The sequence below is a fragment of the Spermophilus citellus genome (assembly GCF_964194105.1).
Source record: "Spermophilus citellus genome assembly, chromosome: 3".
Lineage (NCBI taxonomy): Eukaryota > Metazoa > Chordata > Mammalia > Rodentia > Sciuridae > Spermophilus > Spermophilus citellus.
In genome coordinates this window covers 203,058,202-203,081,215 of record NC_138184.1, presented here as the reverse complement: position 1 = coordinate 203,081,215, position 23,014 = coordinate 203,058,202, and the positions used below count along the sequence as shown (strand labels likewise).

The 23,014-nt window shown below is 38.3% G+C and overlaps 1 protein-coding gene across 2 annotated transcripts in view; it reads left to right on the top strand.

The window, feature by feature from the left end:
- Nucleotides 1-23,014, top strand: part of CDK14 (cyclin dependent kinase 14) — a 600,063-nt gene that overhangs the window by 505,895 nt on the left and 71,154 nt on the right. For both annotated transcript variants that reach the window (XR_014021222.1, XM_081287662.1), the window contains exons 13-14: nucleotides 2,329-2,468; nucleotides 8,713-8,854. Coding sequence is in view for 1 of the 2 variants with exons in the window: in XM_081287662.1 (XP_081143788.1) it covers nucleotides 2,329-2,468; nucleotides 8,713-8,828 (256 nt within the window). In the remaining variant the exon portion in view is untranslated. The remainder of the gene's footprint in view (nucleotides 1-2,328; nucleotides 2,469-8,712; nucleotides 8,855-23,014) is intronic.

Sequence of the window (23,014 nt, the reverse complement as noted above, 5' to 3'; positions counted from 1 at the left end):
TTTGTTTGGCGTGTGTGGTTCTAAAAATAAAGTTCATTTCTTTTGACAAGTGGCTCCCACTCCTGCTGTATCAATGTACACAAGTTGCTCGTCATCCCCCCAGTTATTTTGCTGTAGCCGGACTGCGGCAAGGAATCACAAGATGTAAAAGGACTAAACTTTCTTCTTAGAAGACAGGGATTATATAAAAATTAAGACCAACTACACAATATTTACAAAAGAAACACCTTAAATTTAAGGATATAAGACAATAAAAGTAGGTAGTTGACATAAGGTATGCCAGGCAAATACTAAGTAAAAGAAAGCAGAGGTCATTACATTAATAGGAAATAAAACCCCAAACTTTGGGCTGAGAATATAGCTCAATTGGTAGAGTGCTTGTCTTGAATGTCCAAGGCCCTGGGTTCAATCCCCAGCACCCAAACAAAGAAAACCCCCAAACTTTAGACAGTTTTATTAAAAGGAAAAAAAAATCACAATGTAAGAATTAAAGGTTTAGTTTACCAGGAAGGTATAACATTGTTAAACTGTTAGGCCTTTAATTACACAGATTTGCAATATATAAAACAAAAATTAATAGTCTAACAAGGAAAGATTGAAAAAATGTACATCACAATAGGATATTGAGGACAGTAATCATTCTAACAATCTGATAAGCCACAGTTAGGGTTTCAGATAAAACTTCTAATTAGGATAAAATGTAGATTCCCAAAAGTGTCAACCCACACTACTTACATGGATTTAGCAAGTGGTTCTTACAAAGTCCTTATATAGTTTGTCATTTTATAATGTCCTTTTCCTGTAAACAAATTTCTCTTTGCCAGGAAGAAACATTTTAAACCAAACTATTGGAGCTGGAGATTTAGCTTAGTGACAGAAAACTTGCCTAGGATGCAGCAGGCTCTGGGTTCAATCCCCAGGACCACAAAAACAAACAAAAATAAAATAAATCAATTTGTTGATCTATTTGTGAATAAATAAACAGCCATCACAGTAACCAAACATTGAACCTATTTGAATCCTCTATACATGAAGATTCAGAGCAGTTTCTTAGACTGGATCTGTGAAGTACTGTCTTTCTTTGCTTTTTTTCCGTTTTGAAACCTATATTCATTACCTCCTTTCCTTTTTTTCAATCCTGACCACCTCCCCCCATAATAATTTCAAATCAACACTAATGAGTTTCATGAGGAGAATTGTGTTGGTCATTGAGGAAAGATGTTTCTTTACTAATTGTGTGCTAATAGCTTGGAGGCTTTCCAAAAAAAAAAAAAAAAGCCCTCTCAACAGAAGCAACTTTCTCTCACCGGCTCTTAGCTGTCTCTGAGGATCAAAGCACATATGCACTGTGTTGCACACACTCAGGGTCCATGGCTGAATGCCCTTAGAGAAGCTGGATTGTAACTGAGCAATCCATTACCATCTCTGACTCCTCCTTAATTTATACCACTAGAAAATGGGGACAGTTACCTTGTGGACCATAATAAACATGAGATTGTGAAAAATGCCTGGAAAAGTTCCTGAGTAGCTATTATTAGGAATACTCTTCTTATCAGTATTATGTTAATCATAAGTATTTGATTGCTTCCAGCAGAAAAACAGAGACTCCCTGGAAACCAAGGCAGGACTGGGCTGAGTTTTGCTGCCTCTGGTTTGAAAGCTTATAAAAGACTTCACTTCTGTCCTTTCTTTTTTTTTCCTTTCGATAATCTTGAGACACATATTTTCTATCTACTGTTGTTTTAAAGGTCATCTTGAATTGATTCTGCCCCATATCATTTCAGCATATCCCCTTTGTTAACCTGTAATATCATGACGGCTGGTATTTGACAGGGGCACTTGTTTCCATAGTTTTATATTCAATGCAAGAAAATATAAACTCTTGAAGGATAGGTAATTTTTAGTAACTAGAGATTTTAATAGTAGTACTATTTTAATTCTCCTAGTTATTTGGTATTAATTTCCTATAACTATATCCAGATGTGTATGCAGTATGTAGATCCTATGAACAAAATGCTGGCAACCATTTGGTAAATTGTCTCTGAAATTTTCTTTCTCTGGACTTAGTTTTATTCATTCTGAAAGTAGCAACCCTTTGCTTAGAGTAGAAACATTTTAAATCATTGGTACTGTGATACCTAATGTCACTGATACTAGCGTAAATGTCAGTTTGAGTAAAAGATACTCTGAGAACCAGTGTGAATTCAGCAGGTAATTTGTTTTCCTGGCCAGTCATAACTTGAAATACAGAAAAATTACATGATCCTTATGTCTTATTTGGTGGATTTTCTTCTTTGGTCTGATTTCTTTTTTTGCTTGTGTTTTCAGGCTCAGCTATGTGAATCATGCAGAAGATCTGGCCTCTAAGCTCCTACAGTGTTCCCCAAAGAACAGACTATCAGCACAGGCTGCCTTGAGCCATGAGTATTTTAGTGACCTTCCCCCACGGCTATGGGAACTGACTGATAGTGAGTATGACACATCTGCATATCCAATCAAAGTACTTCATTATCTATAGAGAACATACATGTAGAGAGATTCATTTGCTTATGTGTGCACAAACACAAGATCATAGATATATGTGTTTGCATTTTGTGTGGGGGGGTGGGGAGGTGGGGAGGAGGGAGAGAGAGAGAAGGAGCACGTGAGTGCACAAGAGCAGGGACGGGGGACACGTGTATATATATTTAGTGGAATCCTGCCATTCAATTTCTAGCTTACCAGACACAGGAAGAAAATGGATTCCTTCTTTGCTATCTCTGCTCTGCAGTCTGCAGCTGTGCATCTTTGTATTTGATTATGTGTGTGTCCAAAAAATGATCTGAGCAGTCATAAAGGAAAAAGGAAAATATGATTTACATATTTAGTGCTTTATGCATACAGTACTATTTTAACTGGCTGCAGTACACAGTGGAGAAATGATTCATTTCTGTTTAATTCTCAGAAACCATCTTGGTTGTAACAATAACCTTAAAAAGGACTGCTATTCAGTGAGCTGAGGAACAGAGTTGGCAATTGGCTAATGCACTGAATTGACATGTAAAGACTGAAGACATGTAATTCATTTTAACTGCACATGCTCTTGGTATTTGTACAGACAGCTCTTCTCTAGATTTTTTAAAACAAAACACATTCCTGGGTGGGTTTGTGTTTTGTTTTTACAAAAGTATTCTTTCTTACACAGGCTTTTTCAATTACATTTAAAATATTTGGGGGAGGATTTATGGCTGGGAGGATCTCAGCTTTCTTCCCAAGTGTGAAACAGAATTCTTGTGAAATTTTGCAGAACACTGTTGCAGTAGGAATATTTTTGTTCAATGGTGATGCATTCTTTTTAAATGCCCATTATATTTTTTCTCATACTCTTCTGATTGCCTTAAAATAACATACTGCCTATATGCACAAATATTTGTGATATGTGTATTAATCCTTGTGTATACAACATTTACAGTAGACACAAAGTTAATTTCCTTTGTCTCTTGAATTTTAGTTTTTTCCCCTCTTCTTTGCAGCACTGGTTTCTCCTTTACAGTAGCCCTTTACTTTAGAACTAAACCCCAAGTAACAACTCCTGTTGAGTATTCCTACCCTAAACCTTTTTGCTATCCCACACTTACTTCCAACAACTTTTTTACCTGAAAGTGACTATAGGTATATTAATCTACTACTCCCCTTGTGCTTAGCAAATTCTCATTAACATTTCATATAGTCCCTGTCCATATTTACTCTATATTCTGCTCTACTTCCTTTCTAAAAATCTACCCACTGGCCATCATTATAACAGTTATTCCCCCAAATAAAAAAAGAAAACATGAAATTTCTATGGAAAATAATGATTTTGTGACACATCTTACTATACTGAGGAAAAAAAAACAGATGTATATAGGCTCATTCATTTACTGCTCACCCCACACTCAAGCATATGGCTTGTTTTCCCTCTTTAGTGGAACTTGTAACTTGATATCACCCCTCCTTTGTGACATCTCAATCCCATCTGACTTGATGATTGAGTTTAAGCCAGGATTTTGATGGTCTATGAATTCTGAATTCTGTAGTAGTACTTTTCTGCTAATATGGACTTATTACCCACTTGCCACTTAGTTTATCAGCCAGTGGTTAAATCCAGTTTCTATCAGTGAGTAAATGCCTACACATTATCACTCCACAGCAGACTACCAGCGGAGACAGCCTTGTCCCCATCATTAACAAGCACAATGTATGCAGAACACCAGAGGGGAATTAAAACCACAAAAAATACCTCAGGGTGGTATTTTTAATATGAGAATTTAATTTGTAATTTCACAGATTAAGAATTTTGGCTGCATTAATCCCTTTATCAGCTCACAGCAGGCTATTTGCAGAAGCATAACCATAAGGCGATATTCATTGGCAGAAACACGTCTTTGCATAACGTTAAACATCAGGAGCAGTGAAACCTTTTGAAGGGGGGAGAATAAAGATGAAAAATCATTATATTTTTAAGGCAAGATTCTACTAAATGCCTCCGGTAACAATTTTGAGTTACAGAAATGCTATTTCTGTGTCTAGAAGATAATCATTATGAAGCATAAATCCAGTCGCAAGCAAGGACAATCCCAGTGTTAAATACTACAGTCACTTCCATTTAGAACAACACGGCTGTACTTGTAAACATGTTTACAAAACAAAGAATTCCCCGGTTCAGAGACTTTGAGCATTATTCCTTTAAGTGAAATGACTGGTTTTGGTGACTCTCTTGTCTGGGTTAATATTCTGCAGACTACGTTTAGAAATTCTTAAAATTAAGTTTCGTGTTACTGTAGTCTTATGAAAGTTCTTCGTCTGAGTCCATGGCAGCCGCAGTAGCAGCAGCTGAGAGCCCTCAAATGCTTCTCTTCCAAGGGGAGTTGGAAGAAGGTCCACTTGGGAGGAAGAAGTGTTGCAGAATCAATAAATGGATTGTCTTAGCAACCAAGTCATTGTTCAGACTCACCAATTCCAGGAACCTTGCTGTCCTCATCAGCTCAGACTGCTATGACAAAACACCACAGAGTGGGTGGCTTAAACAATAGGCACTTATTACTCACAGCTCTGGGGACGGGAAGTTCAAGATGAAGGTGCCCACAGAATGATTCCTGCTGAGGTCTCTCCCTCTGTCTGGCAGAGGGCCTGCTTGCTGTGTCCTCACAGGATAGATAGAACACTTCTCTCTTCCTCTTCTGACAAAGCTACTAATCCCATCATGAGTGACCCACCCTCTTGACCTCCTCTAATCCTAACCACCTCTGTAGGCCCCATCTCCAAATAACATCACGTTGAGGTTTAGGGCATCAGTGCGTGGATTGGGAATGGGACTCAAATCAGTCCATAGCATTCTCATTCTCTAAGATGGCTTATAGCCCAACACATAGTACAACCAGGTTAAAAGTAGAAGACTATAGGCATGGTGACACATGCCTGTAATCCCAGCTACTCAAGAGGCTGGGGCAGGACAATCCAAAGTTTGAGGCCAGTCTCAGCAAATTAGCAAGGTTCTAAACAAACAGAGTATGAGACCCTGTGTCAAAATATGAAGGACTAGAGATGTAGTTCAGTGGTTAAGTGCCCTTGGGTTTAATCCCCACTATCATAGTAATCATAATAATCATGATCATTTTAAAAAGAAGGCTGGGAACAAAAATATTAGTGCTCCCTAGCCTTCTTGGTGTGCCCTGATCTGTCAGACCCTTGAGAAGAGCATCAGGGTTATTGTAGCCTAGGTACTGCAGGGAACGGCAGCTGTTCTATAGAATTGTATAAAAAAATAAAGTGTTATGCTTATGCTAGACTCTTATTTGCTTTGGAAGAAAACAATAATGTAATATCTTTGATATTTGACTATTCCTTAAAACCTCATCAAGTTACTGATGTGAATGGAACTCTCAGGTTTCTTTATCAACTTAGAGGCCCATGCAGAAGAGTACCCACAGAGGTCCACCTGCATGGGTCATTTCACAGAGGCTTTACCCTCAGGAGACAAATCTCAGAAATGGCTGCAGTTATATAAACACAATGTGAAAGTTTACAAGTTCTAGTACTTGTAGGTCCTGAGGGGTGCACTGCATGCCTGTAGTACAGAAGTCAGGGAGCACAGTCACCAAGAGGAGGGACACTGAAGTCAATACCTTTGGGTAGTCCAGGGTTTTCTTCCAAACAGATTTCCCTTGGGGAGTTTTAATTGGAAGATTTAAAGCAAACAGACAAGAATTCCTTTTGTCTTACTGTGACTGGCAGTGGCTACTACATATGTCCCCACAGTCCATGCAGGGTGGGAGGGTCATGGGGCCAGTCCAGCAGGCCATGCCTGGATGTCCCATAGGGAAGTAGTCATCAGGGAGCAGCTATATAGAGCAGGTGCCTAGATGGACCAGATTGAGGAACTAGAGAGGGGGATGTGTAAGAACTGGAAATTGTGTCAGGGCGACTGAGCCCTGCTTTTCGTATGAGAAAATTCAGCTTATGTTCAAAATGGATGCTGAAGCACATTAAAACTGAGCATTCATTGCAGTTGCATAACATCAAAATTTAGAAGTAATGTATTGGTGGAATTATAAATGCATCAAGCAAGAATAAATGATATAGTTACCTGGGGTCTGGCAGTTCAAACTGGCTAATTCCACTGGCACCCTATCATTCTCCCTCTGTCCTAAAACCCCAACAGCCTTGCCCCACTTCTTCACAAAGATTTAATTGCAGGAAAGTAAATGGAGGGCTGATTTAGAAGAAATTCATTACTTTTCCCAAATACACCACAGGGCATTCTCCTGTGTATACTATCAAGTTACATAAATAATTGAGGCTGAACTACCCTTGTCAAAGTAAATGAACAAAATACACTTCATAGCACAGAGTCCTTGATTTTATTATATTTATTTGCTAATTCACAAAACTCAAATTCAGTAAAAGAAGGCCAACAAATTGGTACAGTCTAAAGAAAACTGAGCTGGGAATCAGACCACCTGGCTTCTGGCTTCAGCTCCAATGTTACCTAGTAGGGCAACCCTGGACAGGTGCCTCAGACTCCCTGGACTTCAGATTTCTCATTTACAGATGGACCTTTCCAGATCTGTAGTTTTTCCTGCATCGTCTTACATATTATCCTAAAACAACAAGATGCCACTATGTGACTCCGTGCCATTATTTCAAAAATAAAAAAAGCACACCCATTTCAAATGTATCTACTTCCTCTAGGACAAACTTCTCTTCTGTCCTGAGTCCTTTGCAACCAGGCCCTTAAGTCCACAACTCCTGAACTTCTGTTTTCAAAGTTTCTGGTATCTTTTCCCAGGCTTTATCATTTTATATATATATACATACATATATATATATATATATATATATATATATATATATATTTGTAGATGAACACAATACCTTTATTTTGTTTATTTAGTTTTTTTTTATGTGGTGCTGGGCATCGGACTCAGTGCCTCATGCATGCTAGGCAGGCACTTTAATACTGAGCCACAACCCCAGCCCCCCAGCCTTCATCTTGATCAGCAGAATTAAACATGGTTGGCCACCTCCTCCTCATGGCACCACCCTCCCTTGGCTTCCAGGCAGGATTTTCTCATGATTTTCCTTTTGCCTTTAAACTCTCTTGTTCATACTCCTTTGCTGGTTTCTCTTCTGCTAGACCTCTCATTGTTCCAGTGTCCTGAGTTTTAATCCTCAGGTCTTTCTATCTGCATGCACTCCTTGGAGCCCTGATGATCTTATCCAATCTCAAGATTTAAATATCATAATCGAAACATGGTTCTATCTCCAGCTCTACCTCCTCTGACTCCAGACTTGCATACCCAAGTGACTGCCCAGTGTCCCCACTAGTATCATCAAAACTGAACTCCTAATCTTCTCCCCAAACTTACTCCTTGTGAATAAATGGCAATGCCATTCTCCCAGCTCAGGGTAGTTCTTTGACACCTTTTCTCACACTTTATATCCAATTCATCCACCAACACTGTTGGTCGTACCTTCAAGATATACCCAGGATCATATCAGTCCTCACCTCTCTGCTATCACCCTGTCGCAAGCCACTCATCGTCCTTTGTTGACCTGTTGTCACAGTAGCCTCCTAACTGGTCTGCCTCTCTTCTGGCCTCCTCTTTTTGACGTTTGTGCTTTCTCTTCCTCTAGAGGAAGGTCCAGGTCTTGCCCTCTCTCCTCCTTTTCATCCCCGCCCAAGTGTCCTGTATCAGGAAAGCCTTTGCTGACGTCCTTCGACCCTCAAACTTCCAATGTCTCGTCCCTGTTCTAACACGTATCAGTATTTATCATATTTATTTGGTTGTTTTCTGTCTGTCTCCTATAGCCAGAACCTGTAAGAACAAGAATTTCCTTTCATTCTGATTTGTGGGACTCAGTAAATACTTCTCCATTGAGTGAAGTGAAAGAATGGCATAAAGAAAGGGTAAAATATGTTGTTTCCAGATCCAAGTTAATTGTTCTAGATCTGAGACCTGTGGGAGACCTGAGCTATGGTTCTGAGGGGAAGGCAGACTCTCCCATCCTGTGTGTGTGCGCGTGTGCGCACGTGCCTGTGACCACTTGACATTTCAACGATAAGACACTGTGGCAATCTATGTGCTGCACATGAAGAATGACATCTCAGTTTCTACTCTTTTTTTTTTTTAAAAAAAAGGTCATTAGCATACTTATAAGTATATAAATGAAAACTTTTCATTCTGTCCTCAGTGTCTTCTATTTTTACCGTCTCAAATGTGAGATTGCAACCAGAAGCTGGAGAGAGCATGAGGGCCTTTGGGAAAAACAATAGTTATGGCAAAAGTCTATCAAACAGCAAGCACTGATGAGCACAGCCCTCCCAAGAGAGCAGGTAAGATGACCTACTTTTACTTGGAAGGTAATATTTAATAGATATTGAATAGATCCTTTGAATGAAATATTTCAGACTCATTTTTTCCCTGAAACTATCTTACGAGTCCTTTGGGTTTATTATGGCATTTATCAGACATTCTACTGAGGCAGAGTGAATTCAGTCATTTCCATATTTCCAGACACCTACTAGAAATTCCCTATTTCCAGGTACGTACTAGAGTCTAACCAAAATTATATTTTGCCTTTCACTTTAGTTATGTAGTCCTAAGTGAACTGTTTGAGTCTTGAGCAGATCATCTTCTCTGCTCACACAATCTTCATTGAGGTCATAAAAAGGTTTGCTCTGAGTTGTATCTAAGCCACAAACCTGCTTTGTTTGGTCCACACACTCTGAATTGGTTGCTTACATTTAAAAATTGGGAGATTTTACCAAAGACTCAATAGATTTCTATCTTTCCTGGAAAAATCGGCAATTCTGGCAATACTGCACTCCTATTCCTACCAGATTTCGTGTGTGACCCAATCATGGCTGACTCCTATGGAGAGGATGTAAGCTCCCCTGTTGAGCTTAAGTGCCATCTGAGCCTCTTTACCCATTTCTGATTTCTGTCTGGCTCCTGGCAGAGACTTTATCATGATGAAGTTTCTCCTTTGCACTGTTTCAGCTTTTGACCTCTACTATTTTGCAGACAGGAAGCATAATATAAACATGGTGAAGTCTAGGTGATATACCCTGTCCCAGTCATCATATGTGCTATATAGCGACAAACAGGAGATGACAACTTCTGGAAAGACTTTTCTTGATTGCCAGATGGAAATATATGGGGTTTATGTTTGTTTGTTTTTTTATTGGGGAGGGGGGTTGGTTTTCTTTGTTTCTGTTTTTGGAATTCTGTGTGTATGTGTGTGTGTGTGTGTGTGTGTGTGTGTGTATGTGTGTGTACACACAAGTGTATTTTCCCTTTTAATGTACTATCATACTCTAAAGCAAATAAATAATTAACTTGCCCTTGTAGGCAAAACTTTTTATACTGATTCAAAGTTCAATAATTGTTCAAGTGAATTGAAGATGTATACAGTATTACAGGAGGCATTCTTCCTTCCTCTTTTAATTTGAAATATAATAAGAGGCTAAATTGACAGCAAGGTAAAGACAGTGAATTTAAGTATGCAGATTTTTCTTATGGGTGATCTACCAGTACTTTGAGCTTTTTTAAGACTTGCTTTTATGTGCCCTCAACATGGGGGCCAATGTAGGCCTCTCAGGGCTGTGTTGGTGGTGTATGAATGATTCAGAGGAAAGAGATCCCTAGATAAAATATGGTAAATGACAGTCAAAAGATGTTACTGTTAAACTTGAGTAAGACTTCTCCTTCTTCAGGCTGTTTCTCCTCGTTGGATATAAAGTTATCTAGAAGCACAAGTAACTAGATAGAATTTGAGCTCTTACTCTGAATTTTGATTGACCCAAGAATCAGGCTGTTTTTGACCAGTTACGTCCTCATTCTAAGAATGTTTTGATTCATGAGGTTTGTGGTATATGCTTTTTAAAAGTATTGACCTGCATTATCATAATGAGTACCCCTGGCTTTATAAATCCCTTAGCCAATTTGGTGGAACAAAACAAAAAGTGGACATTATTTGGGCTCTTGCCTCCCACATGCACACAAGCAACCCTGAATTTCAGTCACAGTGCCATGTTCTTTCTTGGCTCTTTTGAGATCTCCTGACCTTAGCCTGGCTGTCAAAGCTTCTAGGATGTGTTTCAGGTCACCTCATCCTTGTAAAAATCAAATCAAGCAAACTGGATAGAACATTGCCCAGACAGTCTCAAAAATTGCTAATGTTTGAAAGGAGATTTTTAAAAGGTGCTGAGAACTTCAGTTCTCAGTATTTGAAAGTCTTTACAAAAATGCATTTTCATGGCAATATGATTTTTAAACTAGATCTAAGGTTGTATCTGCACAGTGGAAGCTTTTTCTCTACAATTACTTGACAGCAATGCTAATTTTTTTCTCCACAAGTTTTGTCTTTTCACACCAACTTTTAAAGCTTGGATATTACTGTTGTTCTAGCCAAATACCTCAGCTTGAGTCAACATGACGTGGAGGAAACATCTCAATTTTTCTCCTCTCAGAAAAGCTGCAGGAAAGCTGGATTCTAACAGTTTTCTGTCAGTCAACAGAAAACTAAATCATTTTAATTTCTCATCTTTGTGGGTTTTAAAATTTTAATCAAATAGGGCTGTCTTAGAGATCAAATAAGATAGCCAGTTTATTGGCCTCATACAGCATATGGAATGGCCTCACTCTGACCAGCAACTAATTATTAAGTTATAGACATTATAGAGCAAAATGTCTACCCAAATAAGGCATCCTTAGAGGATGTGTGATTCCCTCGGCTTTGATTTCTTTATTGTTGTTGAATTCATTTGCTGTTTAGAGCAGACTGTGGCATCTTAAATTTCCCTTGAATGTCCCAGTTCTTTGTAAAGCCCAGAGAGATTGAGAAAAAGGAGGGGGAAGATATTGGGGGCTCAAAGAGGCTGAATGCAGACTAGCATTCTAACCGTTCCTCTCAGGGGAGTTATAGGGAGGTACATGTGGCAGGCATTGCATCCCTCCGTCTTCCCAATGATGGAGGGTTAAGTAGGAAGGAATGTTTCAATCCTAATTTTTCTCCCATACCTCAGTGTCACATTGTTTCTTTCCTTGCAAACTGAGGTCACTTCAATTATTTAGTTAATAATGCTGGATTTACATAAATTGGCCTTAGTAGAAAAGCTAATGAAATGCATTTTGCTTTTCAGCAATTCATTTTAAAAACTTATAGTGAAATTAAATAAAAAGAAAACCACAAGCTCCTAAGTTAAAAATGGGATAAGTGCCACTGTTGATCAAAATACTGTGCCACATTTTGTTATCCTCTAAAGACAGCTTGTTCCCACTCATCACCATTGAAAATAAGACCTTTCTAAAGTCTGATAAAGCCTTAAACATGAATAGAATTTCCCTAAGGACAAGGCCAGAAGCTATGTTGAATATCACATCCATTAGTATCACTTGTATTTGAACAGAGTGATACCAGACATACCCCTCTCTTGAACTTAATTTTCCAGTCATTCTGAATTGACATAGGAAGTGCTTGGTCACTGTCTCCTTCTTCTTTTACTGAATTCAAGGAATAAGAATGGCACTACTCTTTAGACATATGTTTTGTAATTTTCCTGAAACAGTAGGTACTCTTTTCAATCAAGCAATTGATCTTTAACCCCCATTAAATTCATAGTAAATCTATGAATATCTGTCTACTGTGTTAAAGAATTTGATTCAAGTGCAAGAGGTTCACTGTGTGCATACCTTGTGACCCTCTCCCCTCCTTTTAGCATTTTTTTTTTGCTAGTCCAAAATTATTTAAGAATTGCAGAATGATGGAAAAATGGCTATAGAGAATCACTGCTTGACTCAGTCATTAAGCAATGATTTCTTAAAAGTAGTCTGTCAAATAAAGAGAATAGAATACATTGATTGCTCACGAAAATTTAATTAAATAAGGTAAAGGTTTTTTTTTAGGAACCAGATTCTAGACAGAGCTTGGGACACCAGACCCCTGAGGAGTTCTTCAAATCCAGTTCCTGGTGCCCATGAATCTGCATTCTAGGAACTCAAAGGGATGTTGATGCAGGTAGCATTAGATAATGAATTCCCCAGCAGATAATGCAGGAATTATATATTTATACAATAAAATAATCACCTATTTTGGGTCAGGATAAAGACAAACTAGGAAAATAATCAGTGCTTTATCACATAAAATTAAGCAGTTCCTTGTTACTTCCTTCCCTCCTGCCCTTTCTGCCTTCTTTCTTTCCTCTCTCCACCCTCCTTCCCTCCTTCCTTTCTCCTCCTTCTTTCCCCCTCCTTCTTTCCTTCCTTCCTCTCTCCCTCTCTTTCCATCTTTTCTTCCTCCTTTCACTTCTTAAAGAACGGAGTTGTGTTGTCCAACATAGTAACCACTAGGAATATGTGCCTATTTAAATTTTAATTGATTTCAGTTAACTTAAAATATTCTTTCCTCAGTAGCAGTACCACACTTCAAGTGCTCGAAGCTGCATACAAGTCACCACTTTTAGGGCGATACACAACATTTCCAGAATCACAGAATGTTCTACTGGACAATGTTGGTGAAAAGCATTTCTCCCACCTACGTTTTATAAAGCGGAATCAGGAAGAGAAAACTGAATTAAGTAAAAATGTGTTTCATTTCCAGATTAAGTCCCATTGTGTGTGAGGAGGAGAAAGATTAGCAAAGAGACAAGAGCCAAAGTGAGAGGGATAGAGATGCACAGCTGAGAGTGTCGGAGCACTGTGCAGACACACCAAGCCTAGTGCCCACGGGCGGGGACAGGAGACTGAGACAGAGCTGGTGTCAGAATCTTTCAGGAGAAGGTGACCAGGTCAGGCTTCCTCAGTTAGCAGTGGTCTGTGAAAAGAAAGATGGGTTGATAGTCTAAGTCGCCTGGCATGTCACTCGGAACCCAACAGTAGCTTTAAGTTTATCTGCCATCTCAACTCTGGAAACTGTTCCTGGAGAAAGAGCCACCTATTGCTCTCCTCCATGCTGTGACATTGTGGTGGCTCACTTTTTCAGTCCCTACATCAACTCACATTGCTTTCATCTTCCCTTCACTTTGTGGCTTCAGCTGACTTGTTTCTGCTTATTCATGGATCCTGCTCATTGTCATTTCTCTTTGTCCCTCTGCCTCTGGGACAGTCTGCCACTGAGTTCTTTTTGCCTGAGATTGAAACTGTCCTAAAGAGCAGCTCTGATTGCTGTAGCCATCATCATGAGCATGCAGAGAGCAAGGCTGCCATATGAGCTGGTGGCCGACCGTGGGCTGTTGTAGGTCAGTCTCGGAGCCCTGGGGCCATCAGCTGAGCTGTGAATTGGGTGGACAATCTGTCCTTAAGGACCCCTCAGAAAAGGGCTCTGTTCTTAGCCATCCTGGAAGCTTTTATGAAGCTGAAAAGCACCTTGCCTGGCCTGTGTACTGTGAGGTAAAAATCAACAAGTATAGAGGGAAACCCCATTTTTAACAGAGTGATAATACCTTCATTGCATGGCATTTAAGATCTTCACTGTGTCATATTTTGGGCTATTGACTAAAGATTTTTAAGTCATGTGTTTTCTCAACCGTAGACACGAAAGCAGATGCCACCCAATAGAACTTATCACCATATAAAAAATTCAGCTGTTAAATCTAGGTTTCTTTCTAGTTTGGGGGTTTGGTGTTCGTTTTTTGTTGTTGTTGTTTGTTTTGTTTTCCCTGAAAGAATTGGTATTTTCTTCACAACTCTACAGATTTTTTTTTCCTATCAAATAGCAACACTTCTATTATCTTTGTTGCTTCATATAGTTGACAAAAGTTGCAAAAATAGTAGGCAGAGGGAGAAACAAACCCTGATGTTCCTCTCAGGTGTTATCTGAAAGGATACCTGGTTGATGTCATTACTCCCACATTATCGCAGATTAAAAAATGCATCTTACTTGAGAAATTGATAGTGCTTTAAACCACAAATGCATAGTGTATATTATGAACACAAGATCAAGAAGAGGCCAGAATATTGTTCAGTTTCCCGTCTACTTCCACCCCTTGACCTTAACTTCTCCTCTATCGTAGGAGATAGCCTAATAGTATTCTGTGTACTGTGAGGTACAAATCAAGATCCTTTCATGTCTTTTAAACTCCAATGCAAAAGAGTAGACTATAGAAGTTTGTCTCTTCTATAGTCTTCTCCCTTCTCTGCCTCTACATCCCTCCTTCTCTTTGGGCCACCTCTGATCTGTACTCCACATCTCCCCAACCCTGAATGGGTCAGCAAGGAACTCTCAGGCCTTGACTACCTAATCTGCTTAATGATGGACTAGTCTTGTTACAAAGAAGAATAAAAATAAAGTTATCTTATTTTCACTCAGAGTGTATTTATAAACTACATAATTTTTTACATCGACAGACCTCAGGTCTACAGAAGAGTTGCAAGAATAACATAAAAACATTTCTGAAGCCCTTTTCTTGCTTTTCCCAAATGTTCACATTTCCCCGTGTCTCCTGTCTGCTTCCCCATAGTCATTCTCTCCCTTTTTCCTCCCCTACCTCTGCACACACAAATGTGAACACACACAGTTTTGCTAAACCCTGTATGTTATTTACACGAAGCTATGTTGACTTGAACTATTTCATTGTGTTTTTCTTAAAAACAAGGAATTCAGAATGATGTTTTTTAAATTAAAAATAGTGATTTTTTGGCCTTGCTTTTCCTCTTCCATCCTCTGATTGAGGGTTCTAAGAGGCAAAATGGCTAAAAGAAATGAATCTGGTTTCATGCTCCACAAAGTGGTTCATCAGTCCATGCATCCTCAAAAAGTGACTATATTTTTGTGATTCAGCATTTCCAGATTAGATGAGTTTTCAATTAGAGGGGGCCAGGGAAAATAGCACTGTGGCTTTCATCTTCTGGTTTTTTAAAACACAGATTGATTTTTTAGGGACTATTTAGCCTACAACATAATATGAATGAAGGATTCTTATAACTAGTGGCCACAGGATGTGGTATGGCCTGTAACCAAGGTATCCACTACAGTGCTTGGCTAAACTATTAGAGTTAGCATTTACCTATAGTACATGGCTGTAATCAGCTCAGGTGTTCTGTTTTTCCTTTTCATTTAATGGTGATTCTTATGAATTTGGGATACAGAGGGAATCATCTATGTCCTAAGTTCACTATATTGTATTATTAATACCAGGACAGCAGCTGAGTCCCAGTAGACAGTCTTTGTGGTCTGCTGGTACTCTAAGAAGTGTCTGAGCATAAAAGGAGGCTGTTTGAGTTGAAGTGGGCTGATGGTCTGGGATGACATTTGAATGCACAGAGGACAATGTCTAAATGACAATGTTGAGACGGGAAGGCAAAAAGAAGCTAGAAACTATTCCCATTGTCCCACAGATGCTCATCACTCCCAAGATATTCTTCAAATGGGAGCTCTGGATAGAAATGGGGAGGAGAATCAGGGAAGGCCAGACCTTAGAGCCCTAGGAACAAAAATACAGATTTTCAGGTCCTTAGACACATTAAAATTCTAGACCGAGAGCAAACATAATGCTATAACAGAATGTATTTCAATAAAAAGTTGACGTTTTAGTTAAATTATTACAAGTGTGATTAACAAAATGTTTGCGATGCTCTGAGATGCTTCTATGAATAAAGCTTTTAAGAACATCAAATTAGTTGTGCAAATGAATAATTTACTCAGTCTCTTTTGGAATTTGGGATAGCAGCTGCTGCTGCTTCTTCTTCTTCTTCTTCTTCTTCTTCTTCTTCTTCTTCTCCTCTCTCTCTCTCTCTCTCTCTCTCTCCTCTCTTTCTCTCCCCTGCCCCTCTCAATATGCTACATTGTCAAAGGAGTAATTTTCCAACAGTGCTAGAGTTGTTAAGATAACATCATAGATTAATCAAAGAATTGCTTTTCCAGCTAAGGAAATAATATACAAGGTCTAGAAAAATAATAATACAAAAGTTGGAGAAATTGTCAGAAATTCCTGTTATAATGAGTGTCACCATGTATGCTGAACATGGGATTAAATACTGTACTGTTTGCTTCCATACATGGTTGAATTTTCTCCCTGTAAAATATTACCATTCTTTTAATATACTTTGCATTATGTATAGTGCCCTTGGATTTTTAATTGCTCTGGATTATCATTTTCAATGTAATTAGCAAAATGCCCTCAATTACATGAAATAATTGCTGTAAGTGGGGCTATTGGCCTAATTACTATAAATGGGGAAAGATCTGTGATTATCATGTGCAATTAAATCATGTACAGTATTTATTTTACATTATTACATACAATGGTGTAATGATAACACATAATTATGTTGTATCATTTCTTGGTCAACAAATCTACTCCATATAAAGATACCTAGAGTTGAGACCCATTGCCAAATAAACCACCTACTGGATCTTTCTTCCTAAAATAATTGAGTTATTCTGTGATCTGGTGACCCACTATGTTTAAATGTAATTAAGTAAACTGATTCTGTACAGGCAGAATAAATCTAGAAGGAAAAAAAAAATTTACCTCCATTAATTCAGAATGCCCAGATTATCCTATATTGTTGATGTCAAGAATTTAATCCTCCCTGAGCCTAGTACTAACCTCTACTGTACCTATTTGCTTTTATATGAATGTGTAAAAGTCAACACCCTTAACTAGTTGCAACATTCAAAATATGCCTAGGAAAAAAAGAGAGCTTTGCTTCACTGTGACAAACCTTATAATCATCCCTAGTTTACAAATGCACACTTAACGAGCTTATAGCACATAATTAATTCTGCAAAGGATACTGTTTGACAGAGTGGGATTATGAGAATTGCATATTGATAGTGGCAGGAGAAATAAATCTATTTCCTCTGCGTAAGGTGGGGTATTCTTGTGTTCTTTAGAAACTGGCACATCTCAGAGGTGTTGCTCTCAAAATGATCTCAGGATGGAAAGAAATCAGTAATTACAGAGCCAGGCATTCAGTTGTGTCCTAATTTTCCCACCAGTTTTTCAGTGTTTCAGCTGCCTCAGAGACTTAAAGTATTCTCATTAGGTAGCTGCAGAGGCAGCCGCTTTGCCGACTCCCTCATTCTCTCACTGGCTTTTCCTTTTTTTTTCCCCCTTCCATTCCTGCCTTGGGAGTGACTGTGAAGATCATTTGCTGGAATGATTGGCAGGTTAGAGGATTCGATCAGATGAGTTCCTCTTAGTGCAGGTCAAAAAGCCTAGTTAGCAGGAGCTGTCGAAAAATGCCAGCAGCATTCGAAATGGGAAATGTCATGACTTCGAAGCAGGGGGTGCCACCTGGAACAGAAAGCCCTCAGCTCATTAGCAAGTTACAGGATGCGGGCTTAACTGGAGGGAGCAGGGAAGGAAAGATAATACCCAATAGGGAAAATGATTGTGAAGTGGAATTGATTTCATGTATAATTTGTTTATCACTAGAGGGGACAAATGCTGTCCTTCTGACATGAGCGGAGGAGTGTGGACTATGAATGAAGCAACTTAGCATAATCTCCAGGTTGAGCTTTGGGTTTAAAGAATGCAAACTTCTTTATTCTTAACTGTGGAAATGATCAGGTCATGTTACATTAATTAAAGCTGACACACACTCAAATGTTTTATCTGGGAAATTGTGGCAATTCGACAGAACCGGATAGAGATGGGCAACTTTAGAGAATAAGAGAGATATTCCCCCCGCCCCCCCTGGGCTAGTGTGGAAGACTAGCTCAGTTGCATACTGAATAACAGGACCGGTGTTTATATTCAGTGGTAGCTAGGCTGCACACATCAAACCAGGGTTCTTGATTCACATGTGATCTCATTGATAAAGGAGACCATGTGCCTTTTGGGAAATGGAGATCTAATCCATGTTAAAATATATGTGTATATTTTAGAATATGTATCATATTTTGGTACAATTTAACCTCTTGTTTTTTAAAGGGGAAGCTCTCCAGTTTTCGTTCATCTAGACTTTAATATCTACCACAAAGTCAATAATTTATAGTAGACTTATTTACAAAACTAAGAAGGTGCCCTTATAGAGAAAATCAGTCTGCAACTTGTAAGAAGGGAACATAATGACAAACAGAATAATATTTGCTAGCATGTACTCGCACTAAGCTCCAAATTCAAAGCTTCTAAAAATGCACTAAATGGACCTTGGTGTAAATCCTTTTCCTTCATAAATTCCACTAGAAAATGTATTTCTTTTGATAAAGAATTTTTATGATATCATTTATCTTTTGCGTGAAGATCTTCATCTTGTTACTGTAAATCACAAATGCCACAGCTGCAAGTCTTTCTGGCTGAACACTGAAAGATGTTTACTTAGCATCCAGATTCTGGTTAAAATGTATATTTTCAAAATGTCTTTGCCTTCAGTTTCTCTTTTCTCTTAAATATTGAGACATTTTATCAGGCAGTTATTAAATAGCCAAGGCTTGTTTTATCAAGCAGCCTCAGACTGCTGTCTAATGTGAATAAGAATCTTAAAACCTCCCAGTCAAAACACTGGTGCAAAATTCATTCTGTTCTATATTCAGCATAAAAAGCTTAGCATTAAGCTACTGTATATAGCTGTCAAGATGTACTGCATTAGTTCTGTCAAATCTAAAAATTTAAACATCAATGTGAATCCATGAATCCATCCATCCCCTCGTTTGGGAATTTTATTGTGTGGTCTAGAAGCTGGCCCTGAATTTTTTTTCCTTTTTTTTCTTTCTTTCCTTTTCTTTTTTTTTTTTTTTAATAAAATGCTATTTGAAATTAACCTAAAGTTCTTCCACAGTAACTCAATTTGTTAATACTTCACAGATTTATTATTAGAATAATAAACTATTTTGACAGAAAACATTGTCAAATTATTGTTAATGAAAGAATTAAGGCTGGGGGTGTAGCACAATATTAGGGCACTTACCTGGCATGCACAAGACCCTAGATTCCATTCCCAACATCACAACACACACACACACACACACACACACACACAAAAAGCAAAAAACAGGAAACAGGACTTGGGTATGGTTGTCTACAAGTTCATTCCCACTATTTAGCCACATATGAGGCCCTCACCTCTCAAAATAAGCAAGTTGAAGATAGCAAGCTGCATGGGGGAGGTGTTTGCTCATACCTGGTCTCACCACCTACCCTTTTCTTTTTTCCTTGACCCCAGCTCTGCCTTTCAAAGTCAGCATGTGTTCACTGACTTCTTAGATTTGCTGGTATTTTGCATTCTTCTTAATTTAACTCCTCTCCGTTGATTAATATAATCTGGCACATTTTGACATTCTTGTATTTACCATTTACTTTGTAGAACCTCTCTACAACTCTATGGACTGAATGACTATATGTTAAAAGTCTCACCTTCAGGTTTGTGGGTTCTCAGATAAGTTTCCCAGGTTCTAAGGAAAAGAAATGGCATCCTTACAGTTGCCCTATCAGCAGATCCCCTAGTGTGGTCCATATACCCTGTAGTTCCCTAAGGGCTCTATGGGGTCAAAACTATTTCTATAAGAATGCTAAGATGTCCTTTGCCTTTTTCCCCCTAACTGTGCTGACATTTGTACTAGTAGTAGAAAAGCAATGGTAGGCAAAACTGCTGGCTCCTAAGTATGCTCAAGTAGTGACTCAAGACTCTTCCTGGGCACTGGATTTTTCACCACCATGTAACTGCAATTAAAAAAAAAAAAAGCCAGTTTCACTTAATACTGGTTTGATGAAGAAGTAGAAATTATTAACTGCATTAAATCTCTACCTTTGAGTAAATGTCCTTTTCATATTCTGTGTGACTAAATGTTATGTTTGTGTAAATTATTTCTACTGTGTACTAAATCCATGCTTATCTCCTGGGCAGTTGTTTGAGTTGCAAGCTAAACTAGCTGCTTTTGTCCTGCAACATGGTTTTTATTTAAAAGAATGATGAACAAACTATGGTTATTCAAACTTGGATACATGATTGAAAGATATTTTCTCAAAAATGAACAAAAACTAAGTCTGCCATTCTTGGAAAACAACCCATATTATTTTCTGTCAATGAGGATATTAGAACTTTAAATGGAAAGTTAGAATTTGAGGAAACTATAGGAAACCTTTATGTGCCACCATGAGATGGATAGTTTCTGGAAGACTTTTCTAATGAGATTGGTAGTGACTTAAGAAAATGTGAGTTTTTGATACTGTGTAGTAAAATGTGTCAACATTTGAGAAATCTGCATATCTCATTGAATCAAAATTTTTCAAAAGACCAATGCATGTTATTAGCAAAATTATGCATGAGTGAAATAGTCACTGAAGATGTAAAATGAACTAATATATTTTAAAGTAACAGTGTACAAAGAGTTTATTGGTACAAGTTCAGATTCCCCACTACAACTAACCTTTAAGAAACTACCAATTATCGAGTTTTGTTGTAATATAAAAAAATATATATTCGTAGTTACTTCAAAAAGACTATTGAAATACATTTTCCTTTTCCAACTACATATCTGTGAGATATGGATTTTTGTCATTTGCTTCAACCAAAACCAACATATTACAGCACATTGAATACGGAAACAAATAAGAGAATCCAGCCCTCTTCTATTCAGCCAGGCATTAAAAATATTTACATAATTGTAAAGCAATGACATCCTTCTCCTAATTGCTTGGAAAATGTAGTTATTTTTATTAAAATACCATTTTATGTTAACGTGTAATGGTTTTTTTAATGAATTGTTTTCAAACTAACAATTTTAATTTCAAATGTGGTAAATATTAGCAGCTATAATCAACATAAGCAGACATTCCTCAGAGTCCTCTGTGAGAGTATAAAGTGTTCTAAGGCCAGAGAGTAAGAGCAGTTGCCCTGTATCTTTAGTGTTATATGCTTATTCTGACATATTAATTATGCTAATAGAATTTTTCCCCCTTAAAGAAATTGCTACTTAATGCAAAATAAAATAAAAAACTTTCTGGGGTACAACAAACAAAAGTTTGTGTACACACAAGTATTATCTGAAGTCATAATGAAGTGTCATCTACTACAGCCCTACATGTTTAGTAGAACAATTCTTAGAAGTCTTTTATGAGTTATTAATTTGGGGGCTGGGACTTTTCCTTTTTTGTATCCACTAATTTTACCCTTTCAGAGAGAGCCACTGGCCATGTGATGCTAAGTCATCAGGTCATTTTACATACATATTTAGAAAGGCTTTCAGCAGAGCTCTGATGGGACACAGCAGAAACAGGACTTCCTGTTGGGAAAAAAGGACTAGAATCTTTCCCTGCCCATCTGCTATGAAGTTTACTTGGATTTCACCTCTTTTTACACACTCATGTCCTTCTTCTGTTCCAGGAGCCCATCCAGGATACCACATTGCACTGTGGTCACATCTCATTAATTTCCTCTGGTCTGTGATAATTTCTCCAATCATCCCTTGTTTTTCATGACCTCAGTGCTTTTGAGAAGAGCCACTAAGGTATTTTGTAGGATGTCCTTCATGAGGTTTTCTCATAAGGGTACCCTGGGGTAATGGATTTGGGGGAAGACTGCCATTAAGAAGAATTGTCTTTCTCATCACATCATGTCAGGAAGCACTTGATAGCCACATGACTCACATTGATCACTAAGTTAAGGCAGATGAGGTTCTGTAGTCAAAGGGAGAAATCCAGAAGTAAAATGAAAGAAGCAGGAGGCCAGGAAAGGTTCTCAGTCAAGTAGAAGGAACTCAGTATGGTTACTGAACTGAGGATAGGGCTGCCTAATGTCAGCATATGAAGAGAGAGAGAGAGGGAGAGAGAGGGAGAGAGAGAGAGAGGGAGAGAGAGAGAGAGAGAGAGAGAGATTACTTTCTTTTTTTTTTTTTTAGAGAGAGTGAGAGAAGAGAGAGAGTGAGAGAATTTTTAATATTTATTTTTTAGTTCTCGGCGGACACAACATCCTTGTTGGTATGTGGTGCTGAGGATCGAACCCGGGCCACACACATGCCAGGCGAGCGCGCCACCGCTTGAGCCACATCCCCAGCCCCAGAGATAGATTACTTTCACAGCTCCAGCTTTTTAACTGAAAATGGGTGGAAATGGAGGAGATACCAACAAAGGGGAGAGTGAATTACAAACCGTGAGATATTGAGATATTGCAGTCTTTGACTCCAGTGGTGGAATTTGGCATAGTATCTGACTCAGTGAGAAATAGATTTTGTGAACACAAATAAGTATATGGCTATTCTTCAAATGTTGGGAATGAAGAAAGTTTCAGTCCCTCTATATTGAAGGTATCTGTTTGTTTGTCTTCTCCACTGGAATCTAAACCTAAGAATACAGGAACTTGTTAACTGTTTTATCTTCATTCCACTATTTCTCCATCTCTTAGCATCTCTTAACATAATTTATTCCCATTAAATATTTAACTAAATTAGTGAATACCCAACTGTCTCCCCCATCTATAGTCTTCAGTCTTCCAGCAAATATTTTTAGAGCAACTAAACCACATATTGGTGCCACGTTAGGCAGTAATAAAGAGGACAGTTTCTGCCTTCCAGACCCCACAATTCCAGGGAACAAATAAAAAAACTTAAA